We start from the raw sequence: 21,599 nt of genomic DNA, 5'->3' as shown, positions 1-21,599 counted from the left end.
TTGGTTTATATCTGACCCAGATAGACTGCAGGTCATAACTTCTTACCTGAAGTTCAGTTCACACTTGGACCGGCGGCTGCCTCGGGTCTCTTTTCCTTCTGCGTCCCCTTTCCTTCATCCACCTGCTGGCCTCCACCACTTGCTAATGTTACTGAATCTGTGGAAGCTCCGCGATAGCCACCACACGAAGTAACGAGTAACGACCCTATCTAAATCCCAGTAACGACTAACGCGTTCCTGATTTTGGCATAATAACTAGTTACCGTGCTCGTTACCACAATAATAACGTAGTTACTGTAACGCGTTACTTAATAACGCGTTAGTCCCAACACTGGCATTCAGTATACTTCAAAAAGCTTAGAATTGAAAGAAAGTAGACCCTTTTTACATTTTAAGGTTCTATGTAGGACAGGACATAATAAAACATTATCTAGTACTTAGCAGGTCTTAGAATTAGGTAAACACAACCTCAGATAAATAACAAAACATATTACAGTGTCATTGATTGATTTCACAAAAATTAGGCCAGAATGCAGAAGGGATGTGTGGAAAAAATGCATCCATACTGCTTTTATAGGAGTTACAAGGGTAAGTAGCAGCCAGGTGCTGCTAATCAAATCAATGTTTGCTGGTCTAGCGTGTTCAGCGTGTGTTGCCAAGGAACAATGCCAAGGGAGAAAGAGATCAGTAATGATGCTAAGCAATTGTTGCTACCCATCAATCTAGGAAGGGTTATAAGGCTGTTTCTAAATGATTTGAAGTCCATCATTCTATAGTGAGAATGCACAAGTAGAAAACATTCAGCACAGCTGCCAATCATCGCAGGAGTGGGCGTCCTGGCAAATTCCGCTCAAGGTCAGAAAAAAAAAAAAAAAAAACAAAAAGCAAAAGGTATATTTCTAACTCTACAGGCTTCGGTTAGCATGTTCCAAAAACATTCAGCTCTGCTCTCTAACAGAATATGGCAGCACAGCTTAGGTTTGTTTGGCCATAAGGCACAATGCCAAACACTGCATATCAGCGTAAACACCGCATACTAACTGCCAAGCACGGTGGTGGAGTAGCAATTATGTGAGCTTAGTTTGCAGCCACAGGACCTGGGCACTTTGCAAACATTGAGTTGACCATGAACTCCTCTGTATGTCAAAGTATTCTAGAGTCAAATGTGAGGCCAGTTATCTCAAGCACAGCAGTAAAACTACGACAGAATAACTGAAATAGGAAATAATCACGGTGCTGCAATGGCCCAGGCAAAGTCCAGATTCCAACACCACTGACAGGCTGTGAGAGAATCTTAACAAAGCTTCGCATAAATGAATACCCACAGACCTCAATGAACTGAAGCAAGAATGTAAAAAAGAGTGACAAAGAAAAGTCACTGAGAAAACAGTAACTTTTGCTTTGTTTTCAGGTCTACAACTATCAAATTTATGACTGTTTAGGGATAAAAGGGCTCTGATAAACTTACTACAATACCTACAGGAAAAAAAACAGGTAAAAGCTAACTACCATTTGGTGAACTTTATTGATATTTAGAGGCGACTGTAGATGACAGTATTAGCCATACAGTCCTAATAACTAACGAACATGTTAAACATGTTGCCTTGTTAATTATTGCTTACATTAATAAGTGAACAGTTGTGTTAAATCGTACACTCTATTTTCATGTCCATAAAATAGTTATAAATAAACACTGGAGCATCTTCCACTCTGCACTTAATGTGACATGAGCATGCTGCATGTTATGTTGATCTTCTGTTTTTTTAATAATAACAATATACTAACACTATACTAACACAACAGGATACTCAAAGAGGGCTGACCTTGTCCCAGTGCAAGAAATTACCTTTTCATCTTTTTTTTTATCAAAACATCACATTTTAATATGCTGTTCAAAAAATTACAAGAGCTCTTTCTGATCAGAGTACATCAAGTCAATTAAGATTCTGGGATATTGAATTTTTAAAAAGTTTTAACTGCTTTAGTGTTTAGTGAAACAAGCATACAGAGGTTGCACAGGTAGTCCAGAATGGCACATCAATACGTGCCATTGCCAGAAGGTTTGCTGCGTCTCCCAGCACAGTCTCAAGAGCATGGAAAAGATTCCACGAGACAAGCATTTTCTCCAAGGGAGCTGGGCAGGGCCACAGAAGGTCCTTAACCTATCAGACGGATCGGTATCTGCTCCTTTATGCGAGGTGAAACAGGATGAGCACTGCTAGAGCTACAAAATGACCTCGAGCAGGCCACTGCTGTAAATATCTCTGACCAAACAATCAGAAACATGACAGACTTCATGAGGGTGGCCTGAGGCCCGATGTCCTCTAGTGGGCTCAGTGCTCACTGCTCAGCACCATGGAGCCCAAATGACATTTGCCACCGAACAAAAGAATTGGCAGGCCCACCACTGGCACCCTGTGCTTTTCACATCTGAGACCAGGTTCACCCTGAGTGCATGTGACAGACGTGAAAATGTCTGGAGAAGCTGTGAAGAACATTATGCTGCCCATAGTATCGTTCAGCATGACCAGCTTTGTGGTGGGTCAGTGATGGTCTGGGAGGCGTATCCATGGAGAGACACACGGACCTGTACAGGCTATAGGCAACAGCACCCTGACTGGTATTAGGTATCGCAATGAAATCCTTGGATGCATTGTCAGACCCTACGCTGGTGCGGTGGGTCCTGAGTCACTCCTGGTGCACGACAATGTCCGGTTTCATGTGATGAGAGTATGCAGGCAGTTCCTGGAGGATAAAGAAATCGGTGCCACTGACTGTCCCCCCGGTTCGCCTGACCTAAATCTAATAAAACACCTCTGGGACATTATTCTTCAGTCAGTCCAGCACTGCCAGGTTGCACCTCAGACTGTCCAGGAGTTCAGTGATGCCCTGGTTCAGATCAGCAAGTAGATCCCCCAAGACACCATTCATTTTCTCACTGGTGAAATGCCCCACTTTGATTTCTAGGGTGTTTTTGAATTCAGCCCCTTGTAGGTTGATCATTTTCATTTCCATCAAATGATGTGGCATCATTTCATTATTAGCACATTACCCGGTCCTTATCATTATAGATATCCAGCATGATTTTTTCCCCACTGAAATCTGATGTGTTTTCAAAGTGTTCCTTTCATTTTTTGAGCAGTGCATACTCCTTAAACAACAACACTTATAGCCAAAAGTTGCTTTTAAGCACACAAATTCCATAAAAAATGTACATACATTTCAGGTGACAAAATTCCAATGTGATTTAAACTTCCACTTTGTGATCATGTAGAAATGCAGAGAAAGAGCATAGAGCTTTACATTTGTGTTTATTTGCTTTATTATGTATATGGGTCAACAATAAGGCATACTTAGTACCTTTACAAAATGCTTTAGTGTTATTGGACGCAACTTTAATGTTGAGTTGTTTCTTGCAGCAGCTTTTGTGTGTGTGTGTGTGTGTGTGTGTGTGTGTGTGTGTGTGTGTGTGTGTGTGTGTGTGTGTGTGTGTGTGTGTGTGAGAAACACACTCTGTGACACTTTCCAAATGGCAGAGAAATAAAGTTAGTGAGTAAACATAGTGGAGCACTGAGGAGCTAAAGAGCCAGATAATTCCATTGGGAGAGATGAAAACTTGAGCTAAGCTGGAAAGAAACAGGATTCCTAATGAATTCGAATGGTGAACTTTTTAATGTGTCAGCCTTGTGTTCACAGCTTGCTTTACTTCCCTTTAAGTGTCCAAAGAAATAAATGAGAGCTATAAACTACAGTATTGTGCAAGTCTTGAGCCACCACTCATTTCTTTGTCTTTTGCTAGAAAAATGGGAAATACGTGCAGTGATTTGATGAAATGTGCAAATACACATGGAAATGCAGTATATATGACAAAAGCAGAGTTTATAGAATTCTAACAAGATTAAAAGTCAATAATTTGATATGACTGCGTTTATTCTTCAACACAGGCTGAACTTTCTTAAGTAATCTTCAGGAATAGTTCTCCAGGCTTCTTGAAGGATATTCAAAGCTCTTCTTTGGATGTTGGCTGACTTCTGGTCAGTTTTCTCTCAAGATGATCTCTCACTGCTTCATTAATGTTGAGGTGCAACCTCTGGGGAGGCCAATCCACGTATCCTGATAGTGATGCACTAAACATTTTTCTATCCAAGTATGCTTTCACTGCACTGGCAATGTATTAGGGATCGTTGTCATGCTGGAAAATGAAGCCACTGCCTATAAGACACTTTCCAGATGGTACTGAATGGTGGATCAAAATATTATTGTGCTCATAATTCAATCGATTTGCAAACCATGACCATGAGCCTCCAACATGTCTTACAGATGAATCTAGATAATAGATAAAGATAAAAAACTTTATTAATCCCTCGGGTAGGTTCCTCTGGGAAATTTGTTTTTCCAAAAAGCACAGCACCGACAGAAGTTACAGAGTTAAGAATATTATATATATATATATATATATACACACATATATAAATACAAAGACATATATAGATAAAATATACAAAGGGGATAAATAGAATAAATAGGAATAAAAATAAAAATAAAAATACAAGTGAATTGCACATTTCAAGTATGAAGTCTATTGCACTGCTGATTATTAACAAAAAGTATTGCACAAAAGGTATTGCACAGTGAAGAGAAGAGGCACTACAGCTTAGTTGTTCCCCCCTCCTTTGTCCTCCTGTTTCCCCTCCCTCTCCCCTCCAGAGAGGAGTTAAACAGTTTGATGGCGTGTGGGACAAAGGAGTTTTTAAGTCTGTTGGTTCTTGTCTTTGGGAGAAGCAACCTGTCACTGAACAGACTCCTCTGGTTGTTTATGGCCGTGTGCAGAGGATGCCCAGCATCGTCCATAATGTCCAGCAGTTTCTTTAGTGTCCTTTTCTCTGCCACTGTCACCAGAGTGTCCAGCTTCATGCCGACCACAGAGCTAGCCTTCCTGATCAGTTTCTCCAGCCTGGATGAGTCCTTCTTTGCTGTGCTGCTCCCCCAGCACACCACAGCATAGAAAAGTACTCCAGCAACCACCGACTGGTAAAACATCCTCAGGAGCTTCATAGACCCTCATGTTGTGTCTCTTTTCTGACCTCCTTTGGATTCCATAAGACTCGTTGATACTGATTTTCCCAGTCTAGTTCTTGTGTAATTTGGCATACCTCAACCTTTTCTCCTTGCTTTCCTTCATTATGAATGGCTTCTTGACAGCCACCCTTCCACTGAGACCAATTCTGATGAGATTTTGGTGAACAGCAGTTGGATCACCTTAATGGTCAGATGCATTCTTAGTCTTGTGTCAGGGTTTTGCTGGATTTTTCCTTTTCTTAAATATATGTTTTATAGATAATGTATATAGTTTTATAGCGCTGATAATTCTTAATTTGGTCCACTCCATTGGTCCAGTTTCCTTTTTAAAGATAGTTTTTAGTTCTTCGAGCATCACCTTGTTGGTGCAAAAATACTATTTTATACCTGTGAAACTGGTATAGTTCATGGATTCAACTAAAGAAATTTGTACAAAAATAATAATATTTTGAGAAAGACTGCTAGTTAGAAAGTATCTAAAGATACCATTTAAAATTGGTTATTTGATAAGTTTCTGGCAAGGTTAGACACACCACTGGCTCATTCCATACGTTATGTGCCTCTTTTATGCTTTAATGATTCATAGATCTGTGTTATGTAGTTTAAAAAACATTTATCTGAAAATGGTCAGATACAAGGACTGGACTAAAAATGAGTGGAAATGTCAAAAAAAGACAAAACAAACTTTTGCTACTGAACTATTCCTCAATACCACTAAAGATTAAAAATCCTCTGAAGCAAAATATAAAGAAACGGGGGGTGACTCAAGACTTTTGCACATTAATGTACATAGATTATATGAAGTATTTTTTAAATAGCTTCTTTTTATGCTGTTCTCATCTTCTTTTTCAAAAATACTGTTTAAGATCATGTTTGATATCAAACAGCATATAAAACCACATCATGAATTGCTATAAAGAGACTAATCAACCAATGATGATTGGTTAATTTATAAGAATTTCTAATAATTTAATATTCTAAGAGAGTTGGATTGCATATCCTAATCTTCAATTTTTATTTGTAAAAGTCTATTTTTAGGGAGAATGCAGCATTTTTAGAATGTTTTTAGATTTTAATGTGAAAGCTTTTACTGTACAGTTTATGGTTTTTGTTGTTGTCTGGATTACTACATATGTAATAAATATCTATTAAAATAGTTAGTGAATTTCTGTTAATACTACTACTTTGCTGTATATGTCCTTTGTTGCATGCCATACTCTCCTTTCTCAGTCCATGTTTCCTGTCTTTATTTACTCCACATTTAATAAAGGTGAAATGTTACGAAACAATAAAAAAACAAGTCCTGTTAATGAATAAGTCCAAATAGCATTGTTTCCCCTGAACACCAATGCCTTGAGAAAAGACACAAAACAGCATTTTACATGCTAAAAAGGCCACTAAACTCAAGCGATTCTTTGTGGAATAAAAAAAAAATCAATTAAGTTACTCACACCGGATTGGTACTGAATTGCACACAGCAGTCAGCAAACAGAAAGAAAAGGAAAAAGAGAGAAAGGTAAAGGAACAAAAGCAGCACAGTACAAAAAGACCAGAGCGCAAGAGAAAGAGAGAGAGAGAGAGAGAGCTCCAATCTTGATAAGGACTCTTAAGATAGACACCCACAATGTGAGTGCATGAATCATTGTCCGGGGAAATGGCAGAGATGGTCCAATTTACTGGAGATTTATAGGTAGGAAATCAAATCCCACAGTATATCAATTAGTCAAGGTTACACCTCTGCAATTCAATGTGCAGAAACAGCAAGTCCTTCCTGAGAAGGTGATGTACGTGGTGGAGAGGTCCAAAACAATTTACCGTAGCGTGTAGTGGCATTATACTGTTGGGTTTGAATCGTTTTAGCTCAAATTTGAGTCCTCCTAACAGCAAATGAAAGTTGATTTGAATTTGCGTTCTTATCAGAGGACTAGAGAGGAACTCTTCAGCCAAGAGCATCTTCCAGCAGCCTCCCAGAGCCACGAGCCACAGCCCAACTGCTCAACTCTCCGTGGCAAAATATAAGAGCACCTATTCCTTCTGCAACACTCTATCATCTGGCAGGGAAAGCCTCTAAATCTTGTTATAAGCTCAGAGAGGATAGAGTGGCACACCATTTATGAATGCCGCATTGAAGCCCGGGGGACGTTATACGAATTACTCCTGCTCTTTTCAATGCCAAAAAACCCAATCACGATAAAACTGGTTTCATTTGTCACAGGCTTTAATGTTGAGTTGTGTTGCCTGAAACAAGGCAGGGGATAGAAGATAGGCGCATTGAGTTGAGTTTGACCTTTAGCTAAGGCCTCCTCAAAAGCAAATAAGTTTTTTTGTTTAGTTTTTAAATAATGCAATAAATAACCTACGGGAATCCTTCATATACATTTATATAGAATAAAAAAACATTTTAAAATGTGACCATTTGTCTGAAAAATGGTCACATTTTTCAGACGCTTAACTATGCGCTTAACTATTCCAGCCCTAAATCATCTGCTTCTAAAAGTCATTGTGTGTGCTGCTTGGATGAGAAGCGTGGCAAACGTGCTTAGGCTGAGCCCTCAGTCACAGCTCCTATGAGGGTTACTTTGAAAATCTTTCTCTCTTCAATTTCACTATCGTATGCTAACAATGAGGAAATGACTTCTCAGGAGAGAAAGGGGATGATGCTGAGGACACAATCTCAGAGATGCTATATGAGGCTATGCAAGATGTATTTACATGTTAATATGGAACTTGCATGGCACTGGGTTTTTTTGTTTGTTTGTTACTTGTTTTGTTTTTTTAGTTCAACTTTATGAGGGCACTGGAATGCAACGTTATTGATTTATGGCTTGGCAATGCTGCCCTTCAGTGGTAGCTGACTAGAATCACTTTTTTTTCTCCTTTAGATGAGCTGGAGAAAGGAAACTAATTGTGCATGGGGGAAAAAACGTGATGATATAGTGGCAGTGGGAATTGGCTGAACCAAAAGAAATACAATAATAGATTCTTATATTTGTACAGTGGTAAACTTCACAGTAATATATATAGAGAGAGTACACAGTGATGAAATACCATTCATTGGAATTCCAAAAGCCACTTTTCATCGTTATTTAGCCTGTAATATCGAGTGAGACCTAGTATGCGTCTCCCAGCCTGAAAAAGTTTACCTCCATATAGGTCAAGTGCACACAAATGTCAGGGTTTGTCCCAGTGAAATAAAGAAAGATGTTTGGCGGCAGTTGCCCGGAAAACTAATCTAACGAGGTGATCTATCAGGCCTCCGAGTCTCTGCCCTGCTTAGGTTTCATCATCCTGGGGCCCGAAGACGGCCAGATTCACAGGCTACCTCTGGTTCTTGGAGATCAAAGTGTCGAGTTTGGATTTTGAAAATGTGCAAACCACAAAGCCCACATTCAGCCTAAAGCATTGTTCTCAGCGGGCATTTTTGTAACACAAATGTCAAACCGTTCCCCGGATCCAGCCGAATGACACATGTTTAGATTATTTGATGGTGTTGTACACAAAGTGACGCTGACCTCACCGTGACACCGACTCCCTTCCAGGCCCACTATCATAATGTTGAGCCTGACAGAGTTCAGATGCACTAACCTATAATCATATAATTTGTAGAATGTTTAAGAACATAATTTGTACTACTTTTCCACTCTTTGATGATTGCAGTGTAACCATCAACCGCTTGTTCTCTTTCAATAACAATACTGGGCAGTATTTTCTGAATCAGTTCTTCACACAGGACCACCACTTCATGTGCCACCCACATAACAAAACCAAGTGCCAAACAAAGCAGGCCAGTGAAAAATTGCATGTCCAAACCCCTAAAACACATTTTTTAAAAAGCACACATATAAACATTATACATTACACCGGTGACAACCCCCCTTTTCCTATTCACACTCGGGTAAGATATAATAAATTACTGAAAGAAGTCCATGAAATGATCACACAACACTGAACAACAAACATAAGAAAAGAGCGGGGGAAGAAATTCTCACATCTTTGTCTCAGAGGCGTTGCAGTAGCTCCTTCTCTCCATCGGGTGTCGCTCAACCACTGCACCTACTGTATCCCCCCCCAAACCTCTGGGCTGCTAATTGCGCCGGACCAATCACAGGAGAGGTGGGCGGGTTTCCATTGTTACTACAGATACTCTGAGAAGTTTGCGCCGACCTGCTGCAGCTGCACCTATGAGTCTCCATGTAAATGAATAGCCGCGGCCCGCGCGAGACAGACGAGCCGATTATGCCGAGATAAGGAGCATATGACTCGCCCCTCCGTCCGATAATGGCACGCGATGGTTCATCCGCGGAGGATTTCCCGGACAAAGTGATGCCCATAGCGGCTCCGTGCACGTGCAGCAAGAAGTGCAGGAGTCGGAGCAGCAGCGTTGTGTTCCTGGGATTATTCCTGCTGTCGCTGACCCTTCACGCTGTCACCCTCGTCTGCTATTTGGACCTTCGGTCCCAGGTCAAAAGGGAAATTATTCACCAGAAGCGGGACACAGTGATGACACTGGCGGGGAGTGACCTGGCTGACCCGGCGGAGGTGCTCTCGCTCGGCCACCCAGTCCGACTGGACTCCGGCAGCAGCAGCAGCCGCGGAGGAGAGAATCGTGAGGTAAACAAAAAACAAAGACTTAATGAAGAGACACCGGAGCTTCTTTAAGGCGACATTGTTGTCATTCCTCACGCGGAGGCTGTTCGTGTTCATTCACCTCCGCTCGGTCCTCCTGTTCCCGGTATCACGGTGTCAGGTTTTGTGTCTGCGCTGTTACTGCATGTTTCTGGGCAACTTCTTTTACAGTAGCCTGTCACGGCGTTTTATCAGCTCAGTTTCCAGACAAGTATGTTTTTTTTGTTTTTTTGTTGTTGTTTTTGAAAGGATGGATTTGCGCCCCCGTGTGCGTCATTCCGCCTTTCTGGACTGAGACGCACTAAAAGGTGTAGGCTTTAAATCTTGTCAACTGGCCAGTGTCTCCGGTTCAGGTAAACACATCCAGGGTGGGCATAAGTTGAACAAGCATTAGGGCAGTTGTGGTTCCGATTTTTGCCTTTGTTGAGTAAAGAAAATTCTTTCTTTCTTTCATTTATTTATTTTTTTTTTATTTTTCGTGGGGGGAAAATAACTTTAAGTAAACTCATTGATTAATATAATGGGCGCATTTTTTATTAAGTAAAACCACATTTTAACCCAATTTGACTCGTTCCCAGAGCAGACAGAAGTCCAGTACTCAGAACTTAGGCAATCTGCCCAGCTGGAATCGCAGAGGCAGGTCAGGCTATGTGCTGGAGCAGGTGGACAGAAAATTAACTGGATCACCAGCAGGTGCAAAGCCCAAGGGCTGATGTAAATTCATCAGGACTTTAGATGAGGGTACTTGGTACTTGGAGCAAAGCCAGCCCCGCTTCTTGTGTGTGTTTTCTTCCTTGGCAGCAGGGCTGACTGAACGGTCATTTGTGTTGTCTGTGGCTTTTGGCAACAACCCACTAACCACTAAGACCACCACAACACCACCACACACACACTACCTCCCTAATTTCATCAGCACAAAAGGCCCGAGTGCACCTCTCAACTTTGCATTGCTTGCTCAATTAGCTCATATGTCAGCAGTTGTGTAACCTTTTAACAGAGAAAATGATATTCTGTGTGGGAGGGGGGCATTGGCTGGACATTTAGTTGTGCAGAGTTGTCAGCTGGATAGCCACCCAGAGGAATTCAAGTTATCCAGGATGGGCGCATTTTATCCTCTGTAGGAAAGATTAATGAGATCCATTGCTCATATTTGGATTTGCTCCGTTAACATTTTCCTTTCATGAGCTCAGCCTATTAATTTAGTCCTCTGTGTGTCCTCTTTGCTAAGCTTATTTTAGATAGTAGTGGTTTCCCCCAGTTAAAGCCGAGTGAGATGGGCCTGGTATTTGGCCCAGATGGTGACGCTTCATGAGGTGAAAGACTGTGGCCCAGCTGTAAATATTTAACAGTGCTGTGATGCTGTCCTTGCCAGATGTCTGCATTAAACAACTCTGATTACACATCCCACAGTTTACATAGTTGGAGAAACAGGAGCATGTGGCATTTAGACGCAGCAGCCACACTTGTTAGCTTTTCTGGCATTTCCTTTGAAGGATCTTTCTTCTTCTTCTTTTTTTGGGGGGGGAGGGTTAAAATTGTTTATTGGATTTTTCACACAGCTCTTCATCAAAGGCACTTCAGGAGCATTGGGGAAATTTCACGTGATGGCCAGGTATATACAGACAAGTGTAACCAAAAACATGAGATGCCTTGAGAAAACTAAAGCAAAGCACAGTAACGTCAGGTCCATACCAACACAGGCCAGCTTTCCAACAGCATATATGATACAGCGAGGCTCTGTTGTCACGTAAGTGCAGTGCTGCAGCCTCCGTTCAGATGGACCTGTTTTGTGGTCGAATTGTGTCTTGAAAAACCCAAGCGGTGTGGTCTGTCGGCATGTAAAAGCAACCTTAACATCCAGCCATTCAGCAGGGCTGGTCAGTGTCAAACAAAACTAGAGAGCGCCAACGCATTGGCATCACACCAACCGTGACGCCCAGGTACAGAGTGGTTGCGGCGTTAGTACGTAATACTTCATACATATGAGCATAACCACACCTGTCTTTGAAGTCAGCCTTTATGTTGATGTCAGCTACACACCTGTGGAATAGCGACAGTCTTTCTGATAGGTCCCACTGCAGTTGTTGTGTCGGGAGCAAATTTTGCCACAATGAATTAATGAAAAGATGATTTTATTTTATTATTTTTTTGGTTAGTTGAAGTCATGATATCAAGGAAGAATAAAGTTGTTTGAAGTGAAAATCAGCTGTCTTAGCACTAAACTAGTTTTAAATGATATAAATATATTTATTCTTTTCTTTTTCCTTCTACTCTTAAGTTAGTATGTAATGCTTTTTTTCTTGAATGTTTAACCTTGCCAACGCTTGTCATTTTTTCCACTGAAAGGAAACACAAGTTGAGTTATTACTGAGGCTTGGCCTTCTCTTTGCGGTTTCTTTTTGCAGATGCACACCTGATCTGAAGGTCGTGATCGTGGCTAAAACTTCCAGATAAGAATCTTGGCTGTACAAGCCGTGATACTACAAGTGTGTAATCGGTTTCCAGAATCTCTCCCTGAACAGGGGAGGAAAGGCCCGTGAGGTGATGCGAGGCGAAAAAAGAAAATAACCAAAAGCTATCAAACTGAGTTCAGACTCTGTGTGGGACTATTTGTGTCTCCTTGGATGTTTTACAAAAAAAAAAACATTTTACAATCTTCATTTTCTCAGATGTAAGCACAGTATTGGAAACAATATTGTTTTGCAGACAAAGCTGACACTGTTTATAGGTCTTAAGAGATCTAAACTATGCAGTCAAACCACAAGTGGAAATAGGAAGAGTTTTGTAACAGAAATTCATTTAGTTTCTTTGGAAACAGTTAAACTTTGAGCACTAATTTAAAAGCTCTCACTTTTTTCAGATCTTTCTAGTTGCTTCTTAATGAGTCGATGATCTGTTCATTTATGATCTGGGCCCACAAAGTGAACAAACAGTCGTCACCTCACCACTCGCAGTGGGTATGCCCGTGAGCAAGGCAGTAAATCCCAGCTGTCCAGCAGACCCCGCATAGTTCCCAACAGTAAAAAATCCCCTTCCCAGGTGTGTGTGTGTGTATGTATGTGTGTGGGGCGCTAAAATCTGTGCCACAAATGTGATGTAAGGCGAGCGAGAGCAAGTGTCTCCCTCAGTCAGCCTGACCCTCGTTCACCTTACAGCAGCGAGTGAAATGTAATAAACGTCCACAGAAACATTTCAAAACGTAAGCTCAGAGAGCGTTTTACTCTTGAGCCTAACACTTTTCTTATAGCTATTATATGAAATAATTTTCCTCTCTGATGTATGCCTTTAAAGTCCCCCCGAAGAACAGATGCTAAAACATCTGGAGTCTAGTTAACGACTATTAAAAAAGTCAGTTTGATGGGACGCAAAGTCCTCAGCAGCGTACAAGCTCTGGGGCGCCCGGGTGGGCTGTCACCCACATCTACTTTAATTGTGACCGCTGCATAATTGGTTAAAACAGCAGTATCGTACATGCACTGAGAGCAGTCCGAAATATCAAGGATCAATCAGCGCAGACATAAAAGCACAAGTCGTGAGAGCAGAAACATCAGAAACGGCGAGGCTGCGAGCGTTTGCTCCGTATAAGCTTGCATCGTCTTGACAGACAGATGGCGTAGACGCCCAGTAAAGATTGAGTCCAGAGTTGCAAACATCCACCATAATAATAAATTCTCAAGGCCTTCTCAGCACTCAACAAGGAGTAGGTTTGCCAGCGAATGTTGCAACTATCTGAAAAGTGATTGGCTGCTGACAGGCTACATTTCCCTTAGGTTGAGCTCCACAGATTTTCAGATGACAATCTATGCATAGCGTTATTAAATTACCCAAGTTATGGTTAAAAACACATGGCCTTTCAAAGAGCGGGCTCTGATACGGGCTATGGGGAGGATACTTTTCTTTAAGTGATATTTAAGAAGAAAACGCAAAGTCGCTGTTGGACTCAGGAGTGCAAATCACAGGAATATTAGGTGCAATCAGCTCTCAGGAGTATGCATGCCACTGAACTTGGTAATGCCCATTCAGCCAGTGATGGGCATGTAAATCGCAACCACACCCAAACAGCCCTCAGTTTCACCTTCTCAAGCTTTGCAGCATCAAATTTTCAACTACAACTTAGCGGTCACTAACTGTTAGTGACATTGCAAGATTTACAGACACCGCTGCAGCTAGAAAATCTGTATTTGTGGAAAACTGTTAGTAAAAAATGCTACTGGAGACCTGCAGCATTTTATTTCTTGCATTAAAATTGAAATGCTGCAAATGTCAAGGACCTTTTGAGGCTAACTGGTAAGAATACATGCAGTTTGTAATAGTAAGTGTTAATAAGGCAAAAAAAGAAGTCTTGTTATCCCAAAATTACACATCCCTGGGGTGATTGAATTTTAGTCATATCCTCACGAAGCAACAGGGAATCTGCACGCAACAGCAACCCCCACTCTTTGAAGATTTGAAAGCCCTCTAATTAATAGCATTTTTTTCTCCCCGTGCGCTGAAAAAGAATGGTTTACTCAATAGTTGGCACTTGGCATACATACCAACACATTGTCATCCTGATTTACTGTAACTCTGCGTGCCTTTGAAGGGTACGAAGGCTGTAAATGTTGTAATGAAGTGAAATGAAGCAAAAAAGGGCGAAAAACCATTTCTCATAGTCATATAATGGAAGGAGGAGAAGAAAAAAAAATCACTTTGTTGCCTTCATCTAAAGTACAAGGCGCACCAGTTTGGTAGTAGCCCCGTAGACTGCTTGTTTGTCTTCTGTTGTTCTGCTGGGGCTTAATCTCGGGCCAGAAATTGGCTGTTGAATCGTGTTTGGCTGTCAGAACAGAAGAAAGTGTAACGCCATATGGTTGAATATACACCACAAATCCTTTGAGAGGTGAAAGCCACCCCCCCCCCCCCCCCCCCCCATGCCAACAGCTGGAGAGGAGATGTGGAGGCACCTGCGCACCAAATGAACAGCAAACGTTGCCGCTCGCAGGAACATCTGGAGGTCTGCGCGCCGATAAACTGTTCCAACACACAGTCCTCCATCAAGCTGGAATTCCCGTGCTCGTAAGGTCAGACACAGCTGGCAGCTGGTCAGGGATGTAGACGTTAACTGCTTCGAACTTGCCTAACACAGTCGGCATCGGGTGTTTGACATGATACATCTCATCCCCCATCCAGAGGGGGGAAAAAGGAGGGTTCCCACATCTGAGACGAGGTATAGAAGAAATTCGAACCATAACTTCTTTTCGTGTTTTGCAGCGGCTCCGCCTTGTAAAGGCCCACAAAAAGACCCTGGGAGTTCACGCTGCTTTCAGGAGAAGGAGCTTACTTGTCATCGGGGCTTAATAACGATGTTTACTCGAGTGTCACAGATGGAAACAGGGAATATATCATCCTGGGCACTACTGGGGTAGGCCCCCCAAGGAAGGCCAAAGTGTCTTTCGGTAAGCTTGTCTGCTTTGTTTCTAAGCAGTAAGGCGAGCTGATACGTGGTTATTTATTATCTTTTGATCCGTGCTAAGGTGCCGCATGCGTCACTGCTTTGGTAGATGTCAGTTATCCAAACACCGAGCAGATGTCCAGCTCTCTACAAGCTGTCTGGTTGTCAGCAATGGAGAGCCTTAATGTCTCGGGCTATTACCTTTTATTTATGCTGACACCCCAAAGTGTGACCAAAAAGCTGTCTCGTTTACTGCGAGGCTCGATGAAAAGAGTTGGCTTTGGGTGGTCTCGTTTGTGTTTTCAGTGCCAGTTTTCGAGGGTTTTTTTTTTTTTTTTTTGGTTGTTGTTTTTTGTTTTCTGGGAATCCTCCAAAGATGTGATCACAAACTGGCTGTTCAAACAGAAAGCGACTTGGAGCAATCCATATTTTAAACTCCTTAGCACGAAACATTGCCTTGTCAGCACCAGACACGTCTCGAATGTCTTACAGTCGGGTCAGTGCGTCCTACAGAGTTCATGTGAATGTAGGTCGACCAGAACCAGTCCCAGATGAACAAACGTGCGGTTTGTCCCGCCGCTCACTTGCCCATGGGAACAACCCGCCGCTGTAGTGCAACTTCCCCTGTTTTTAGGGATGAGCTCAGACCAGACCAGCTACATCAGATCCTTTTCCTTTGACAATTTTTTTGTAGCTTATTCATGCCACAACTGAATGGGGCTGGGACCAGGTGCCATATGAATGGGTATTGCTCTCAGATTAACCGCAGTTCATGTCCTCCTTTTGTATAAAAAGGTGAATTTTAGAAGCAGTCGTGTCCAGGTGACTGTCTCAAACATCAGAAACTCAGACAAAAGTGACTTGGGTTACAGGATGCGTTACAGCCCAAATGGGACAGACAATGACTTGGCCGCATGTGAATGTGCTGGCTGACAGAGTCTCGCATCTTTTCAACTGCCCCAAGTTGTGTCTGTGCAAACATTATACCCCCCAAGAATAGAAAAGGCCACTTGTAGCAAGAGTTTCGCTCTCAAAAACTTTGTAGCATTCAGCCCTTTTGTGTTGGGTTCACCGAATTCCTCTAAGGTGGCAGCAGCTGGTAACAATAGGCGCAGCGTGCTCAAAAGATGTGGCACCTTTTTCCGTGCGTAATTTTCCGTCTTTAATGATATTTTCCTTTGTGTCCCACCAGGAGAAGTTACTGTACAGAAAAGCTGACTTCCACGGCACAGAGGATAACAGGGGCATAACTCAGCGAGCGAAAAGAAGCCCCGGCAAGGAGCCAGAAACAGGTGCAGCCCTTTTTTTGCGTGTGTTATGCGCATTTGACATCCTTTAATACTATTGTCTCTTTGATCTTTACGCCTTGATACACAAGACTGTTTTTTGCCTCCTAAGTTGGTCTTCTGTTTTGTTTTTTGTTTTTGTTGGGTTTTTTTCAAGCACATCATCTATTTTCCATTAATCATAAAAAAAAAGAAAAACTAACTTTAGCTCTCTGGTTGCACCTGCATCAGTTTGTTTTCTGGATATGTACTTGGCAACTAGCGAGTCAACTGTTGAGCAATGCTTTCTGTAACACGCATTTGCTTGAATGGGACTCAATTCAGTGTAATTAACTGGCTTATGGTAGGCTTAGAGGTCTTAAATTTTGAAAACTGTTTGCTAATGGTTTCTCACTTTCTTTCTTTCTTTGTGTGTGTGTGAGTGTGGAATTGATGTTTTATTGCTTTGTGCTTACTTAACAAAGCAGCGCCACCGCATAATGTTGCCGTGTTTATAGAGCGAGAGATTCAATGGAATGGGATTGATTATTACTTGGATGGCAAACAAGGACAACAAGGAGTTTGGGAGGGCTGCACCAATTTGAAACAGACAACGAAGCCCGGGTCCCCCCCCAATCCCCCGCCCCTCCACTAAAAATAACATTAGGTCCACCAATTTTTTTTTTAATTTAATTTAATTTTTTTTATTTTTCTTATTGTTTGAAGCTGTCAGCAAAGCAGTTATGCACTTTGGAGTCCAGCTGTGTTATCAGTGACATTAATATCGCAGCAGATGACAAAAAGCATACTGACTTTGTGAGTCATTTTCGAGAACCGGCAACCATGCGTGAGCATAGCTTTTATTAATTCTGCTGAATTGATTTATGCTAATCAATAGCTCCGTGATAAACGATGTGGCCGGTATGTCTGAATTTGCTTTTGTAGTTTGTTTTTTTTTCTTTTTGTTTAGAATCTGCACTATGCAAATAAAAAGAGGGGGAAAAAAAGGGAGGGAAGCCTTTGAAGTTTCACGTCTGAGTGCAACAAGTGCAGCACGATCACAAGGCATTCCAATGTCTGTCTCGTGACACTGAATACTTGGGGGCAAGTTTAGTGATTGTGTTTAAATTAGAAGAAAAAAACTCACCTTCGAGACTTTATACATAAATCAGTAAAGTCCCGAGCCTCTAAACACTAATCATTCCCAGGTCTCTCCTCTGCTCTTAGCGCACAGACAAAGGCTTTTGTAATCTCAGCCTTAGGTGTGTGTGTGTGTCCTGTGTTTGCACATGTGCGCACGTGTGTGCGTCCTCGGCACTCCTAACGGGCACCAGATTCCAGATAGGGCTGCTCGTTAAGAGAAATCTATGCGGATGCATCCAGTCATTTAGCCAGAGGAGAAACACTGGCCATATGTTTGAGGGGGGACTCAAACTGTGAGGGTTTAAGGTTAAATGGCCTTTGTAGTTATAATGACATGGTAAACACAAGAGCAACCGAGACAGCTTTTTGAAAAGGATTCTTCAGCTGTGCGCGGCACATATATACGTGTGCGCGCACACACCCTCTTGCAGATGCAAACACTGAGAGCATTTCGTCTTTCAAGCACTGACATAGATGCCCCACCAACATCCGTGCACGCACATCCATACACATGGTTGTAAAGGAGGAGACACGCACACACACAAACACACATGCACACACACACTTTCATCTGCATTCTCCATCTGGGCTTAATTCAAAGAAAAGGATTTTGGCAGGATAAAGTATCTCTCTAATGATCTTCTCCAGTTCCACTGCCTGTGAATGCTTAAGGCACTTGTTCATACAGAGGAGGTGAAACCACACTTACAAATTACTACACTACAAGATACCACAGACTGACATACCTCCACTCTAGTGTTCAGTGCACACCATCTCAATCTGTTATTTCAGCCTATTTAGGATACCTACATGGAATGATCTGGATGCACGATGTGTCATTTGAGATGATAATTGTTGAAGAGGGCATTTGAAGCTTAATCACACTGCTTCGGTTTCTTTCAGAATCAACTGGAAAGGAAAAAAGGAAAGAGAAAAAAAGAGGTATGACAAAATCCGGTATACGTTTCTGTTATTATGGTCATTCATTTGACTGTTATCTGCTGCAAGTTTCTACAAATGCACTTGAGAAGTTATCCAAAATCCAAAAACCGCCTTACCTCAAAGTGGGCGACAAGCTTTCAGTATCTATGTAAATGTAATACTTGCCTCCGTAGCTTTTTTAATATCAGCAGTTACAATCTGCACAGTTGCTGCAGGGGCAAATTAGTGATTTGTGGTGATTTATAATTAAAACTAACTTGAGTGCTAACCGTTTATTCCATCTTTCTCCACAGCGAAAAAAAGGCCTGTGCCGGGACCACCTGGCCCTCCTGGTCCCCCAGGTCCACAGGGGCCACCAGGTATCCCTGGAATCCCAGGTATTCCAGGAAGCAATGTTGTGGGACCTGCAGGGCCTCCAGGACCTCCTGGGCCACAAGGACCGCCAGGCGCTCAAGGTCCAGCAGGTATAAAACTTGCATCGAATCCTCCTCAATAAGCAATACTCGAGCCAGAGAGCTTGAAAACGAGCAGAGAGATCCTTTTCTTAGATTACAGTTATTTCCTGCATCCAGACACTTTCCCACAGCAGAATGGGGCTCAAGTTGTCAAAATTGATTCACTCATTGCTCGCACTGTGAGAGTTTCTGGTGCAGGATGTCAAACATTGTGTGGAGCAGAAATGATCTATCTTTAAACTATGCCAGAGTTTGTTTTCTTTTAATCATCCTCTCACCTCAGCAGTGCAGAGGCCAGAATTTGAACACGTCTCCCTCTTGCTCTTGCAGGGGTTCCTGACAAGGGCAAAACAAAGGAATTCCAGGTAAGAGTATGTCACCTTTTTAAAATTTTACATACAATTTTCTCCCAGTCGCGGCTTCTGGTGAAACAGCTGTTCTCCTGTCTTACGTGAATTTGGATTAGTCACCAGAGATCTTTTGTCTTCCAGCCAGCAGTGGTTCACTTGCAGGGGCAGGAAACTACGATCCAAGTCAGAGAAGGTGGGTGCTCCGTCTACGCTCATTTATAGTCACACAGAACAAAAAAGCATGAATAATCCCTGCCATTGGTTAAACACAGAGTTCTGGATGTGTGCTAATAGATGTGCCTGCTAAACCTCAGAATTACAAGAGAAAAAATATAAACACAGTAGATTGTTGGCATGCAGTGAATGTTTATACTTGAGATCCAGCATGCCAGATTTGGTCATTTTTAAGTATTTCTGTGCTCACCAAGGATTTTCTATCCAGGGTAAATGTTACTACCAGTTTTTACCCATAGCACTGTGTAGGATTATAGACACCCTAAAGTTATCCTATAGCCGTTTTACAATCTGGAATGGTAACTCATACTCATGTTGCATGCTAACTGATTCTGATTATCCTTCATCACATCACAGGTAAGCATCATTAGCAGGTTTATAGTGTGTGTCAATGCTGAGCTCTGGTTGCAGTTAAGCTCTGCTGAAAGCTGTTTATGTTGACCCTCTTTGTGTGTTTGTTGTGACATGTTTAGATCTGTCTCAAGGCATCCTTAAGAATTGGAAGATGGTGTCCATCCATCACCGCGTGTTTAAAATGCACTCTCGCACTGGGCAGCTAGAGGTGCTGTTGGACGGTGTCTACTTCATATATAGTCAGGTAGAAGTGAGTACGGTCCTTGACGTAACTCTTTAAATTTACAGTTGATAGTCAAAAGAGCTGGCAGTCGTTCTAAAGCTAAGCTCAAGAATGACAGAGTTGACCTGCCTGCTTTGTTTAAGCATATAAATGTTACCTTTTTAATGTAAGATGTATTTCTTTTGCCCTTTCCCTGTGGCTAAATGTGAAGCTTCATAACTCATATTCATGCTGGCTTTTTTAATATTGCAGCTGTTTCAGCTTTAAATAACCCCTGAAATTATCATGTGGAGTCGTACACACTTTAAAGTCTTGTGATTTGTATGCCCCCCCCTCCCCCCTCCATCCCCGCCCCGCCCCATTTACCAGGTGTACTACCTCAACTTCACTGACATTGCCAGCTATGATGTGATGGTGGACTCCAGCCCATTCCTCCGCTGTACTTGCAGCATTGAGACGGGCCAGCGCAAGTTCAACACCTGCTACACGGCTGGTGTGAGCCCACTCCGCGCCGGCCAAAAGATCTATATACGCATAGCTCATGAGTACACACTCATCAATATGACCAACCACACCACTTTCCTGGGAAGTGTCAGACTTGGAGAGGCTCCATCTGCTGGACAGAACGGATAACTGCAGTCACCAGCGCCCACCCCCAACCCCCCGATGCGTAACCAAAAAGCAGCAGTCACGTTAGCCCAGAGTCACACTGCCTGTTCGTCCTGCCTGACGTGGGATTGACACAGTAATTTAAAAGCCTATGTTTTGCCTCTGTTTAGAGGGCTGGTAAAAGTTGAGGACGCCCCTTTAGTGACTTTTGTTCACTTCCACAGATGTCTGTATTCAAATGAACCAAATAAGACAACTTCTGCTGCCCTTTACTTTAATTCTGCGCAGAGATGGTTGAACCAAATGTTCTCATCAGAGAGAAGTTTCTATTTGTAGTCGCCATTTTGTACCGGCAAAGACGGGATCTCTCTTTAAAGTGAGGAAGGACACTGTGTTGATGTATACTAAGTGCTGTTGAATGATAATCTTGTATCTCCAAAAAACAAAAAAACGCTAAAAATAGCTATTTGAAATGTTTTGTTCTGGGGCTTTGTTGGCCTTTTTTAATTCATTTGAATACATTAACATTTTTAAGAAAATGAAAGATGATGCAAATGTTCAACACAAGTATAAAAGTATCTATGCAAAGTAAAGAAAATCCACTAAAACTGGAGTTATAAGGTGTTCACAGAGCAACAGCACTATATATTTTGCGCGCATTTGCACTACAACATCCCTGCAGAATATCAGTGATATGTTTTGTTACAGCGCTATTGTTTAGTTACCTTATGAATGAATCCATGTAGAGAAATGATAGTTGTTAATACATGTCTGTACATACTGTATATAAAATGGGATATACTTTTGTAAATGGAGTTGATTGATGGATTAAAATGTTTCATTTTCTGTCTAAACCATTCGTCTCTTGTGTTTGTGCAGCCGGTGGTA

The 21,599-nt window shown here is 42.0% G+C and overlaps 1 protein-coding gene and 1 long non-coding RNA gene across 3 annotated transcripts; one reads left to right on the top strand and one right to left on the bottom strand.

Annotated features, from left to right (window-relative positions):
* Positions 1 to 9,183: 9,183 nt before the first annotated feature.
* Positions 9,184 to 21,548, top strand: eda (ectodysplasin A). Of its 2 annotated transcripts, none has more exons than XM_085179388.1 (8): positions 9,184 to 9,690; positions 16,329 to 16,428; positions 18,448 to 18,486; positions 18,780 to 18,950; positions 19,272 to 19,306; positions 19,433 to 19,484; positions 19,999 to 20,123; positions 20,472 to 21,548. In XM_085179388.1, the coding sequence occupies exons 1-8, from the start codon at positions 9,358 to 9,360 to the stop codon at positions 20,733 to 20,735; spliced, it is 1,119 nt and encodes a 372-aa protein (XP_085035514.1). In that variant the 5' UTR covers positions 9,184 to 9,357; the 3' UTR covers positions 20,736 to 21,548. The 2 variants fall into 2 exon arrangements, with proteins under 2 accessions (XP_085035514.1, XP_085035510.1); XM_085179384.1 differs by having other exon boundaries at positions 19,999 to 20,129; positions 20,472 to 21,547.
* LOC146524409 (uncharacterized) lies at positions 16,422 to 19,363 on the bottom strand. Its single transcript, XR_014877118.1, has 3 exons — positions 19,220 to 19,363; positions 18,756 to 19,002; positions 16,422 to 18,453 (listed from the first exon to the last, which is right to left on the bottom strand). It is a non-coding gene; the product is annotated as an uncharacterized LOC146524409 (long non-coding RNA).
* Positions 21,549 to 21,599: the final 51 nt, after the last annotated feature.

Source organism: Neolamprologus multifasciatus, chromosome 2 (assembly GCF_963576455.1).
Source record: "Neolamprologus multifasciatus chromosome 2, fNeoMul1.2, whole genome shotgun sequence".
Lineage (NCBI taxonomy): Eukaryota > Metazoa > Chordata > Actinopteri > Cichliformes > Cichlidae > Neolamprologus > Neolamprologus multifasciatus.
This window is presented reverse-complemented; position numbering and strand designations above follow the sequence as displayed.